This window comes from Theobroma cacao, chromosome 6 (genome assembly GCF_053813885.1).
Source record: "Theobroma cacao isolate CCN51 chromosome 6, ASM5381388v1, whole genome shotgun sequence".
Lineage (NCBI taxonomy): Eukaryota > Viridiplantae > Streptophyta > Magnoliopsida > Malvales > Malvaceae > Theobroma > Theobroma cacao.
In genome coordinates, this window is record NC_142644.1 from 17,155,447 (window position 1) to 17,167,832 (window position 12,386).

Here is a 12,386-nt window from a genome sequence, read left to right on the forward strand (position 1 = left end):
TATATGTCACATCAATATACCACATCATCATTAATTATGATATATCAACATGCCATGTGATATTTTTTAATTATAAAAATTTATTTGACTCAAAGTAAAAATATAATAGCTTAATTGAATGTAATGAAAGATTGAAGAATTCTTTAAAATTTTTTAAATATTATGCCTAAACAAGTTTAATTTCAAAATTTATTTGTTATTGCCTTGAACAGAAAATTGTACAACATTCTTACAAGTGGCAGAAATGCGGAAGGCATTTTAACATTTGGAAGATTAAGGCTGTCACTGAGCCAAATGATTAAACCCCTTAAAGCCTCAAAAACCTCAGCTCTTCATTCTTTTTCTCATTTCTCCTTCTGATGTCTAAAACCCTTCTCTCTCGCATCAAACCCCTCCACATCCCAAAACGCAATCCTTCTCCACCGTTTCGCTTCCCTCCCCGCCTCAAAATCCTCATCACTGAAACCATACAAATCCTGAAAACCCACCCACAATGGCCAGATTCCCTCGAAACCCGTTTCTGCGACGAAGAAACCTGCGTTTCGGAGGTTGCCCATTACGTGTTTGATCATATACACGACGTAGAATTAGGCATAAAGTTCTTTGATTGGGTCTCTAAGCAAGAACCTCAGCATTTTCCCCTTAATGAGTTGGCTCATTCTTCTTTCTTGAAGCTCCTAGCAAGGTTTAGACTGTTTTCTGAGATCGAAACCGCATTGGAGAACATGAAAATGGAAGAAATAAAGCCTACACATGAAGCTTTAAGCTTTATTGTTCGCGTTTATGTAGATTCTGGCTTTGTTGATAAAGCTCTTGAGTTGTTTTACTCTGTGGTTAATATTTACAACTCTGTTCCTAATGTGTCTGCTTGTAATTCATTGCTTAATTCACTCGTGGAGTTAAAAAAAGTTGAGATCGCGCATCAAGTGTTTGATGAAATGGTTGAAAGAGAAGGCTGTGTTGACAATTATAGTGTCTGCATAATGGTGAAGGGTTTATGTAAAGTAGGGAAGGTTGAGGAAGGTAAAAAATTGGTTGAGGATAGATGGGGAGAAGGGTGTGTTCCGAATGTTGTTTTTTATAATACATTAATTGATGGGTGTTCCACTAAAAGGGATGTCCAAAGAGCTAAGGACCTTTTCAAGGAGTTGAAAATGAAGGGGTTTTTGCCTACATTGAAGACTTATGGAGCTATGATAAATGGGTTTTGTAAGAAAGGGGATTTCAAGGAAATTGACAAGCTTTTGAAAGAAATGAAAGAAATGGGGTTGGGTGTTAATACTCAGGTTTATAATAATATTATTGATGCTCGATTTAAGCATGGTTTTGAGGTTAAAGTGACAGAGACTATAAAGCAGATGATTGAGAGTGGATGTGAACCAGATATTGTTACGTATAACACTTTGATTATTGGTTTGTGTAAGGATGGGAAGGTTTGGGAAGCTGGTCAACTTCTGAAACAGGCAATGAAGATGGGATTGATACCGAATAAGTTTAGTTATACTCCTTTGATACAAGGATATTGCAGAGTAGGGGAATATTTTGTGGCATTGGATTTGCTCATTGAAATGACAGAGAGTGGACATAAACCTGATTTAGTTGCTTTCGGAGCTCTTGTCCATGGACTTGTTGCAAAGGGAGAGGTGGATGTAGCATTAATGATTAGACACAGGATGGTTGAAAAGGGAGTATTGCCTGATGCTGGTATATATAATGTTTTGATGAATGGACTTTGCAAGAAAGGAAGATTTTCTGCTGCTAAAGTCCTCCTTGCCAAGATGCTTGACCAAAATGTAACCCCTGATGCATTTGTTTATGCGACCCTGGTTGATGGATTCATCAGGAATGGTGATCTCCTTGAGGCAAAGAAACTATTTGAAATCATGATTAAAGAAGGCATGGATCCTGGTACTGTTGGATACAATGCCATGATTAAGGGTTTCTGCAAATTTGGACAGATGAAGGAAGCACTGTTGTGTGTCACTAGAATGATGGAAGTACAGGTCACCCTAGATGAGTACACGTACTCTACAATTATAGATGGTTACATAAAGCACCATGACATGTATGGTGCACTAAGGGTGTTTGGACAGATGGTTAAAAGAAAATGCAAGCCCAATGTGGTGACATATACCTCTCTGATCAATGGATTTTGTCGAAGTGGAGATTTTAATACAGCTGAAAATGCTTTTAAAGAGATGCGATCTTGTGGTTTGGAGCCTAATGTAGTCACATACACTATACTTATTGGGAGCTTTTGCAAGGAAGGTAAACTTGCAAAAGCAGTCTTCTATTTTGAATTGATGCTGTCTAACAAGTGCATGCCTAATGATATTACTTTCCACTATGTAGTAAATGGCTTCTCAAACAGTCCAACTGCAATTCTGGATAATCAGTCTTTGGAGAAGAAATCTCTTTTTATTGAATCCTTTAATATGATGATATCTGATGGATCTGCTCAAAGAGCTGCTGTTTATAACTCTGTCCTCCTCTGCCTTTGCCAAAATGGAATGACTGGAATTGCTTTCCAGTTAAAGGATAAGATAACGAATAAGGGCTTTGTTCCTGACCCTGTTTCTTTTGCTGCCTTTCTACATGGCATTTGCTTGGAAGGAAAATCAAAGGAGTGGAGGAAAATGATCTCCAATGATTTAAATGAACAGGAACTTCAAACTGCTTTGAAGTACTCGCAACTTTTGAACCAATATCTACCTTATGGAATAACTTCGGGGGCATCACCTATTTTGAAGACCTTGATTAAAGACTGCAGCTCCAGAGACCAAAACAATGATCTCATAGTCTCAGTAAAATAGAGGAGGAAAAGTTGAAAGTAAAAGACCTCAGGATTTACTGGAAAGACATATGGAATTAGGTGGCTTCACAGGTAAAAATGAGGTAGGGGTGAGTGATTAACTGCAACTTTCACTAGATTACTCAATGAGTATATGGAGAACTTCTTTTAGGCAGACCCTGACAATTCATTTTAGCTTCAGAACAACAAATAATGATGTGGCGTACGTTATGGTAATGTATAGTCTGCTTCAGTTTCCACTTTTGCTGGAAGCTGAGGATGGCTACAGGCAATTATGGGCTAATCTCACTAGTGGTGCTTGTGCAGGTAGGTCAACTGTAATTTTCATTCTATCAAAGCCATTATGTACAGTGAGAGATTCTGAGGCAGATTTGACTTGGAGGTATGTACCTGGATTTCATTATTGGACACTTAATATGAGTGTAATTGTGAAAGTGTCTATAATTAGTCTCTTACACTGCAGAAACAGTTAAGCAGCAGGATGCTCAATCAATCAATTGTTTAGCACATAATAAAAATCTGACTTTTGAAGTTGTTAATGAGCTCACAGGTAAGTAAAATATGAAACTAAGTTAATTCTGTATACATTCTAAATTAATATGTCGATATTTTTATACTGTGTGGAATTTTGATTGTGAGAGGTCCTGGTTTAGATTTTATATTCATGGTTAAAAATTGTTATAATTGATTTGACTATTCTATTGTAGGGGCAAAAATGTTTTTATCCTATATAGGGTAAGAAAATTCTTACCATATTATACTACTCTAAGATGCATAAATTTAGTTGGCTGCATGACATTGCAACTTGTGTCTGTCATGCAATGTATGACTACATTTTACTTTCAATACATATATATAATTGGCTCCGTATCAACCAATTGTGTTGTTGTGGTTGTTAAGATAGCTCATGTAAAGTGATTTACATGTAAACTATAACTCTGCATTAGGCAGCATGTAAGAGTATTTAACAAAGTAGGTTATGTTTTTAATAGTTTATATCTTTGGAACTGCAAGTCAAGAAGATGCCACTTTTCCACGTGTTAAAATATGAAATTGCTATCAAAGTATTAGCTTGGTTTGTTCTTGTGATAGCTCATGAAGAGATGGGTCTTGAGCAGAACTGTGAACCTAAGAAATGGTTTCATAGTGGTGTATGGAGTTTGATTTTGCTAGGTCTACCCTGGCACACCCCCTGCCCCCACCTGTTTCTTTGTTTTAAGTTATCAGATATCCAAAGATGTAAGGACTTTCGGTTTTTAGATATCAAATATCTGAAAATGTAGAATTTACTAGTATAAAAGCTATTATCAGTGTCCTAAATCAAATGCTCGCTAAAGATCAAATTTTAGGTTAAAAAATTTGAATAATGCAGCACCGATTCCTTCTTTGAACAAGTTTCCTAGAAAAATAGCCCATCATGCATCTTTAGAGTATAAAATAGTACTTGCATTACTTCTAAACAACATCAATATCCTTTTATGTAACAAAGACAACTGCATGTGGTCTCCCATGTGATTTCTGTCCTCTTATGTAACAGACTCAAATAGTTATTGCTAATGTTACTGATATTTCTGCCGATCAGTAAAAGAATTTAGGAACTTGATATTAACTTCTTTATCACACTTCTAATTTGTTCCCTGCATGTATTTTTCTTCTACACAGGCAGAAGCTGGTATTATGATCTGATTGTACTCATGCTGGCTAATTTCTCAAACCCTGCAACAAGTCATCATGGTTAAATCCAGAGACATAAATTTGATATAAGTTGTCTGTGATGTTTTCAATTGAAGGAAACGAAGAAGATAGAAGAGGAAGAATTTTACTGTATATATTCGATATTGATTTTCCTTCCATGTTGATGTGCAATAGCTGCAAAAGCATCCCTGGACAGCATCATTGTAGAGAGGCATGGTGTGACAGGGCAGAAATCCACCACTTTGACATCAATGGTTCTATGCTTACATGGTCTCTGCGGTCCGCTCAGGCATCTTAATCTGTACCGCCTCCCACAAGCAGCTCCATTGTCCCATAATCCCTCACTAACAGCAACAAACAGATTCCCAGGTGGAAACTGTTCTTCTCGATTACCATCGCATTTAGTTGCTTCAAGGGAGAATACATGATATAAAGGTGTAACAAAGATACGATTGTTTGTAATTCAAGTTTTGAATTTCTCTTCCAACAGGAGAGGCGTTTGAATAAAATTCTCAGAAGAGAAAGAGGTGAAGGAGAAAGAAAAGATACTCACGTATGTATGGAGGGTTATAAAATGATGCAGTGCCGATATCCCCATGGACAAAGTAGACTTCTTTGCTTATTGCTGCAGCAATCATAATTGCCAAGACCAGGAGTGCCATTACATGAAGGAAACAGTAACATAAACTATTTGTGGGTTAGTTTTGTTCTTTTCCCCCCCTTTTCTGCTTCTGAAAGAGAGGTTTTACTGCCATGCTAAAGTTGGGAGGGTATATATATCTACGTATCTCATTAGGAAACTTCGTCAAGAATGATAATGTGATGTTGGTATGGAACATTTCAGGTGTCCTGTAACACGGTTAAGATAACCAAACTTGTAAGCGAAAGTCACTCGATTTCGTGTACACCTTTGGTTAGCTTGCGACATGATCACATTCACTAAGCCTTTAACTTTAACACACAACTAAAGTCAATTATGAGAGTTGGTTTCCACAAGGGGTTTTTTTTTCTCTTTAGATGTGTATTCTGGTCTCGGTAAAAGTATTCCGGAAATTATTGAATTATAGCATTTTGTTTAATTTAATTTGTTTAAAAAAAATCTAATTTTAGTTGTTATATTTTGCTATTTGGTGTAATTTGATTGTTAATGAATAATTTTGTCAAAATTTGTCGTAAGAGATGTCTAACTGATTTTAATGTGTCAAAAAGTGTTGACGTAATGCTAGACATGTCAAAAATAAAAAGAAAAATTTTACAGAATTACTTAAAAAGATTAAATTATACTGGAATTAAAGTAGATAATTTATGTTTTAAAAAAGATTAAATTAAACAAAATGTTATAATATATAAAATTTCTCGATACTTTTACTGACCGGTATTGTATTAACTACAAGATCTATCTATAAAATCTTTTGGTTGAGCCTGAAGCGAGGGCTAAGGAGAATAATTTTTTGAAGTGATGTACAAGAGTCGTTTATTTGATGCTTTTTGCATATGTTTCTTGACCATCCATTCCACAATGGAAAGGCACCCATTTTGCACTTGTAAAAGTAGTACATAAACTTGTGGTTCTTGTTTGCTTTGCCTCAAAGGCATGCGAATTTATTGATTGTTTCAAGATACGCGCCACTTCATGCAAAAAGAGCTGTGGTGAAAAGGAAGTACAGTTCATTAATTTCTATCCAACACAAGAGATTGTACGACGTGGATGAATATGAAAGGGGTTTCTTTCTTGTATGGCGTAGAAGAATGCTGATTGGCAATGCTTGAAGAACATGCTACCCATGGATCGCTTGCAAAGTTAAGGCAACTGGTTTAAGCAAAAGAAGATCTCCTTGTGTAAAATGTAAAATTCGAATTTTCTTTTTTTCAAATAAAAAAAAATAAATATCTTGAGACGTAATAGTCTTCTTCCTTCTTATAAAAGTTTTCCATGTAAAGTTTCTCTTTTTATCTAAGGATTGAGCCAGAGTAGCATTATTTCTTCCTACAATTCCAATTCTTTTAGTGCATTTTAATTTCTAGTACACTATTTTCGATTCAAGCTCAAAGGTTTTGGTAGAACTACAGCTCAGAGGAGATAACTAGATCCAATGGCCCAAGCACTTAGGAGACCATGGGCATTGAAACTAGAAAAAACCAAGGGAATTATTAATAGTTTCCACTTTCCAAAGGAAATGCGAAGTGCAAACTTATCCAATCCACCAAGAAATTAGTCTGCAATGAACATGGGATATGGAACAAGACCAGTCCTATTCCCAAGAGCTGCTGAGTGGCTTTAATCAAACATCTTTGAGGATCAAAGGAAGGAACCCTTCTCTTGGAAGAAGCACCTTGAGGCTTGAGGAGCACAGCCTCTGATAAATGCACTTACTTCAGTTTTATATCCAAATTTTACTTAAAGAGCACAGTACCAAAAGAGAAACCAGGTTCTACAATATCAAGAACTGCTTCTTTCACCGGGCAAAAGTAAAAAGTCAGAAAAATATTGCATTGGAGTGGCTAATTGACCATCAAATGTTTTACATTTAAGCCAATTACACTGTACGATTAAAATTTCAAGAATACCCAGTTAAAAGGCTTACAAGTATCCCGCAGAATCATACAAAAAGAATACCTAAAAATTAACAAGGAATTGTCACAAAAAGGAGGAGAAAAAGACTGAAACTATAATTTAAATTCACAAAAGCAGTCAGGCAAAGCAGACCCTCGTCCCATGACAAAATCTTCTTTGTGAACCTTCCATAAGGCTTTCATCAACTGCTTCCCTTCCAACCCTTCAGAAGTAAACTCCGAAAAAGCTCTTCTGCTTAGGAAAAGAGTTTTGTACAATCCTTTAAAAGCTCGCATTGCTGCCACCATCTTGTCCATGTTTCCAAAGTATGTAGCCACGTAAGAATCACTGTTTATAGATACATAATAATCCAAGGCAGCTTTTGTGTTCCCATGCATGCTTTTGAAATCCTCACCACTAAGAAGGGCAGACTTGGTAACTACATTGGTATAAATAGATGTTAAGCCTTCAATCTCCATTAGTCCATCCCCAGCTGCAAGATAAATATTTGTGTTTGTGGGTACAGAAATTGCTTGAAGTATAAAGGCTGTTTCATTAGGTATGAGAGGACATTTCCCCCTTTTCCTCCAAATGCGAGCTGCTTCTCCAGTCCATGGCTTTCTATCGTCTCCACGTGCAGCTTCAATGGCTTCAATGGAGGTAGGAGAAAGGCCTGAGTACTGACATTGGCTATAAGCTACCATGTCTGGTTCAAATCGAAGGTGAAGGGCAAGGAAAGGTTTGGGTATGGCTTCCAGAAGCTCATTAGCCTTCTTCTCCAAGGATTTGGTCAGCCTTAATGCACTGTAACAGCCTTGACAAAGTGCAGCTTTTGCATACTGAGGGTACCTACAAGATGTCATAATAAAACAGAAAAGTACTCTTCATATATGCCATTAAATCTAAGAAACTGAAGTATGGTAAATTCTGAAACACAAATGCAATACCTATCCCTTCTTTGGCTCATTGCTGGTGTGATAGAGATGTAATGATGTTTCAACAAAGATGGAAGAACACTTTCAATGTAATCAAATTGACCTTTCCGCTTACTACAATCTACTCGAAAAGGTTCTTTTGATGATATCTCTGGTGGCAATTCTCTGACGACTTTGACAAAACCACTCATCTGTTTTATGAAGTAATTGACATCAAATACATCTGCAAAGCCACTGTGGTGAAAGCAAAAATCATAAAGATGTTATCTTTATAAAACATCATGACAACATAAACACATTTGGATATCATTAGGCACTCTATCATAGGACAAAATTCAGCTATACACATTTGACAATGAATTAAATGTAATACAACAAAAGAAACAGTTACCAAGCACCATAGTCATGATTGCAGTATTTATGACCAAAAATTACAGTATAATAAAAAATATGTACTGATAACTGTTCATAATTTAAATAGTTGATTGAAAAAAAAGCATATGGGACATATCCTAACAATTTAATTAGCAATCCTTAGGGTATGTGTTGGCGACCTCTATGAAGAAACAATAAAGCTCTAGTCAGCACTCAAATCATTAATCTTATGAATTTAGGACTGAACAGTTGGGAAGAGGTTCAGTTTCCCTAAAAGGAAAACTCAGCTGCTTGATCCAGAACATTTATTGTCTCAAGCTTCAATTAATAAAGCTTAACTAAATTCTTCCCCATTTTAAAAGTTCAGAACTTCAGGAGCTGAAAGTCAAGCAACATGTGAGATTCTACTAAGTTCATCCCTTGACAACCATCTGCAAATTTTCAAAGAAGAATAGCACAAGCATTTATCAACCAAACCACTAGCGTCAAATGTGATAAAAGAAAACGAAATTAAGGGTGACAACAACAATAAGATAGGGCAAGTATCAGTGTCTAGAAGACATAACTAGTACAGTATTCCCTAGACTACCATACTACAGTTAATCAAGTATTGCCTTGGTTTTCATTTACACTCCTTACTATATCTTGCGATCTTAGAACTTTAATAAGTAGATTCATAATTCCCATGGTTCATTATTTTTTGTAGGACCATGGAGTTGTATTCTCTCTTCTCTCTTCCTGTAATGAAATTCTTGATGATTGAGCAAAAAGAAAAAAAAAAAGATTCATAATTATGAGCATTACATAGAAACGGCTATTTCCACTCCAAGCATTATATAATTAGTGACAACTGACAAGTATAACATTACCTAGATCTCTACTGCCTTAACATGTTCGAAATTGTTCGACAAAGAGTCAAAAAATATAGGCCCCTCAACACAAGATAATCTAGTCAGTTCATTTCTAATCAACAACAGCAATGCCAAAAAGACCTATGTGTCAGTTGAGTTATCACAAAAAGCAAATATTGATGAAAATTCCAAGAGATGTTCAGTCATTGATAAAAAAAAGGCCTAGACTACCTTGATTCATTCCAATATGCAGCCACCTCAAACTTTGGCAACACCAGAGTAGCATTTAGCAGACGTGCAATACCAACACCATCACAAAACTGCCAATCACCACAAAAACACCTGATTTTTAGTGCAAATTAAGGTTATTTTAGAAAAGATTAATAAAATTTATAATAGTTATGCACTCACGTCTCTCCTCATCTGATTGAGGCCACCATAGCAATTGACACGAATATACCCATTACTCTTGGCTGGTAGAGCTGCAGGATTTCAATAAAAAAACCAATGCAAATGTCTGCAATGATAGCCAATTAAAAACAAAAATTGACTCAGAATATCAAATTTCAAACAAAAGCCTGTAACCTAATCCAAAAACCATTGTCCACTCTTTAAAAACTCTAATACAATGTCCAAAAGTGTATTCTTTTCCATATACTTATCCCGAATCTATATCAAACATTACCCATATAATATTAGTTTAATCCAAATATTATTTTCGGGCATCAACTAAAACAATGCTTCCTTATCTTTTACATGAAAAACTTCATAACCTCAGTCCCAAATACTAAAATTTACACCTTTTCTCCCTCCATTGGCAGCTAACTGTATTAAATTATTAAAAACAAAACTTTCACAAAAAATATTCTTACCTCTCAATATATCATTAAATTTCCCCAAAATCCAAAAAAAAGAAAAAGAAAAAGAGAAAAAAGTAGGCAATAGAGCTAATGCAAGAAAAATTACAAAAGAACAAAGGCATTTAGTAAATACTAACGAGTTAAGTGGGATTGAAGCCACCACTTGCAAGGTCTCCACTCCACAATTCTCTTTACGCTCCATATATCCGATTTGCCACTGCAATTTTTGCCAAATCGACAAGGATTGATAAAGAAATTCACCGCAACATATTAAGTGAAAAATGAGAACCCACCGAGAGAGAGAACGGATCGGTAACATGTTGAGCGAGTTGACAGATTGTGAAGGCTGCGAAAACGGCCTCGAAGGCGAGAGCAAAACGATGGCCAAGAATAAGGAAAGCGTCGAGATCAATACGAACAATGGCTTCACCGATACCATAATCATTTCATGCAGTTTCTTTTCAATTTTTTTTAGATCAGATTCAATTGGATTTGTTCTTCAAAAGAACAAATCTAATTTTAAGGAGAAAAAAGATTCGGTTTTAGAATTTTTTAGGCAAAAAGTATGATCATGGAGCGCTGGGTTAAGTGATGTGTGTACAGATAGCTTTTTAATGGTTCGGATTGGACCGGAGTTTCGCAACACCGCTCTTTCGTTCTTTTTTTAATCGATGTACCATCAGTTTGTATATTCAAAACTCAAGACTGATAATTTCTGATGAATGATGATTGCCTTTTTGATAAATATTGATAACTTTATCCTGTTGAAAGTCAAAATTAATTAATTAAAAAATAATTATATTTTTACTGATTTTTTTTTTCAATCAAACTTCTTTTCTTTGAAACTCTAAATAAAAATTTTCAGATTTACTGAATGTAGTTTTTTGTGGGCATTTTTGTTGAATTCTAGAAGTATATTGCCATTAATTCTGACAACAACATAACGAGGGCAAAATTATCCTGAAGATAGTTTTAAGGTTAGAAATATACACATCAAAGTATAAAAGTTTTTCAAATTTCATTTTTCATATCATATATAAATAAATGTCACATCTCAATTCTAGAGATATGATCGCGAGAAACTAGATAGATATGACTCAGTAGACCCAACGTAATCTCATACTGATCTTACATAAACTATTCATCTCAACATTCACACACAATTGCACACAATCACATTATATAATTTAAACATATACACGCGTCATCATACAATTGTGAAACGTCTCAACATAAGGTGTGAAAACACCTTCATTCTCATAACAATGTCTATATAAAGTAAGTCTCATGTTTCATATCATATAAACATGCTTATATACCCTCGAGTGTCCATATAGGCTTTCGAGCCATCATATAACATTAATCTGTACATTTTCATAAAATAAAATGCCATATCTTGACTACATCACCATAAAACATGTTCAATCACATATAAGTATAAAAATAAATACCGACTCAATTGTGAAACGTGACTCAACTCTCTAGTTTCAAGTTGACAACTAAATCACCTATTAAGAAAAACCAAGAGGTTATCTTCGTGACAAAAGTAGTAAGATAATTACTAATCTACAAAAAAAAAAAAATTAATGTGTGAGTCACAAAAACTCCGTTTTGTGAGTGAATATGATAAAGGGACAAGTCAAAAGGAAGAGCTTTTGCACAAATCATAATTTTATACAAACATGAATATTGAGATAAGCATAACTTTCTTGTTAAAAACTTGAAACTGATTTATTATAAACCAACTATTTTTCTTAGTTGAAATTGATATTTCATAAACTTATAATCTACGAAGAAAAATTGAATGCTTTTGAAAAATCCTTTGTGAAAAACAAGGAAGCTGTACTATATTTGAAGCATTAAGTACTTTACAAGGGATATTGATACTTAGCTCTTAGAACCAAATTGTAGGTGTTTTACTATAATTTCCATATATTACTTAAATTATTGATGTGAAAATACTCACATAATAGGAGTTTCCTCTAGAATTCAACCATATGGTAACACACAATCAACATTCAATATATGACTCAATCTATGTCTAGAACTTAGTCTGTCCATTGATCTAACGTAACTATTCATAAAATTCTAATTTGAACACCTAATAAAACAATGATACTATGAGTGCTAATCCACCCCAACTCATAGCAGATAGAGTATGATCCCTCTACCTTGGAGTACTAAGTGCACTTATGAGTGGCATCTCGCCTCACTCATACTAGGGGTTGTAGGTCGTCCCAACTCATAATAGATAAGGTATGATCCCCTTATCTTGGATTTCTTTGTAATTCTTTGTAAGTGGCA

The 12,386-nt window shown here is 35.0% G+C and overlaps 3 protein-coding genes across 14 annotated transcripts; 1 reads left to right on the forward strand and 2 right to left on the reverse strand.

The window, feature by feature from the left end:
• The first annotated feature begins 317 nt into the window (after nucleotides 1-317).
• On the forward strand, nucleotides 318-5,343 carry LOC18595722 (Pentatricopeptide repeat (PPR) superfamily protein). 10 transcript variants are annotated; one of them, XM_018123587.2, is made up of 4 exons: nucleotides 318-3,194; nucleotides 3,276-3,362; nucleotides 3,520-3,547; nucleotides 4,475-5,343. In XM_018123587.2, the coding sequence occupies exon 1, from the start codon at nucleotides 360-362 to the stop codon at nucleotides 2,811-2,813; it is 2,454 nt and encodes an 817-aa protein (XP_017979076.2). In that variant the 5' UTR covers nucleotides 318-359; the 3' UTR covers nucleotides 2,814-3,194; nucleotides 3,276-3,362; nucleotides 3,520-3,547; nucleotides 4,475-5,343. The 10 variants fall into 10 exon arrangements, with proteins under 10 accessions (XP_017979076.2, XP_088663863.1, XP_017979077.2 ...); XM_088807737.1 differs by having other exon boundaries at nucleotides 3,282-3,362; XM_018123588.2 differs by lacking the exon at nucleotides 3,520-3,547 and having other exon boundaries at nucleotides 318-2,895; nucleotides 3,119-3,194.
• LOC18595723 (EG45-like domain containing protein 2) lies at nucleotides 4,171-5,381 on the reverse strand. Of its 2 annotated transcripts, XM_018123591.2 has the most exons (3): nucleotides 5,061-5,362; nucleotides 4,636-4,915; nucleotides 4,171-4,528 (listed from the first exon to the last, which is right to left on the reverse strand). In XM_018123591.2, exons 1-3 carry the CDS (start codon nucleotides 5,167-5,169, stop codon nucleotides 4,522-4,524), a joined length of 396 nt encoding a protein of 131 aa, XP_017979080.1. In that variant the 5' UTR covers nucleotides 5,170-5,362; the 3' UTR covers nucleotides 4,171-4,521. The 2 variants fall into 2 exon arrangements, with proteins under 2 accessions (XP_017979080.1, XP_088663867.1); XM_088807741.1 differs by lacking the exon at nucleotides 4,171-4,528 and having other exon boundaries at nucleotides 4,632-4,915; nucleotides 5,061-5,381.
• Nucleotides 5,382-6,977: 1,596 nt separating this feature from the next.
• On the reverse strand, nucleotides 6,978-10,788 carry LOC18595724 (O-fucosyltransferase family protein). 2 transcript variants are annotated; one of them, XM_007023800.3, is made up of 6 exons: nucleotides 10,376-10,788; nucleotides 10,220-10,299; nucleotides 9,634-9,704; nucleotides 9,454-9,542; nucleotides 8,009-8,230; nucleotides 6,978-7,910 (listed from the first exon to the last, which is right to left on the reverse strand). In XM_007023800.3, the coding sequence occupies exons 1-6, from the start codon at nucleotides 10,525-10,527 to the stop codon at nucleotides 7,175-7,177; spliced, it is 1,350 nt and encodes a 449-aa protein (XP_007023862.3). In that variant the 5' UTR covers nucleotides 10,528-10,788; the 3' UTR covers nucleotides 6,978-7,174. The 2 variants fall into 2 exon arrangements, with proteins under 2 accessions (XP_007023862.3, XP_007023863.3); XM_007023801.3 differs by lacking the exon at nucleotides 10,376-10,788 and having other exon boundaries at nucleotides 9,634-9,739.
• Nucleotides 10,789-12,386: the final 1,598 nt, after the last annotated feature.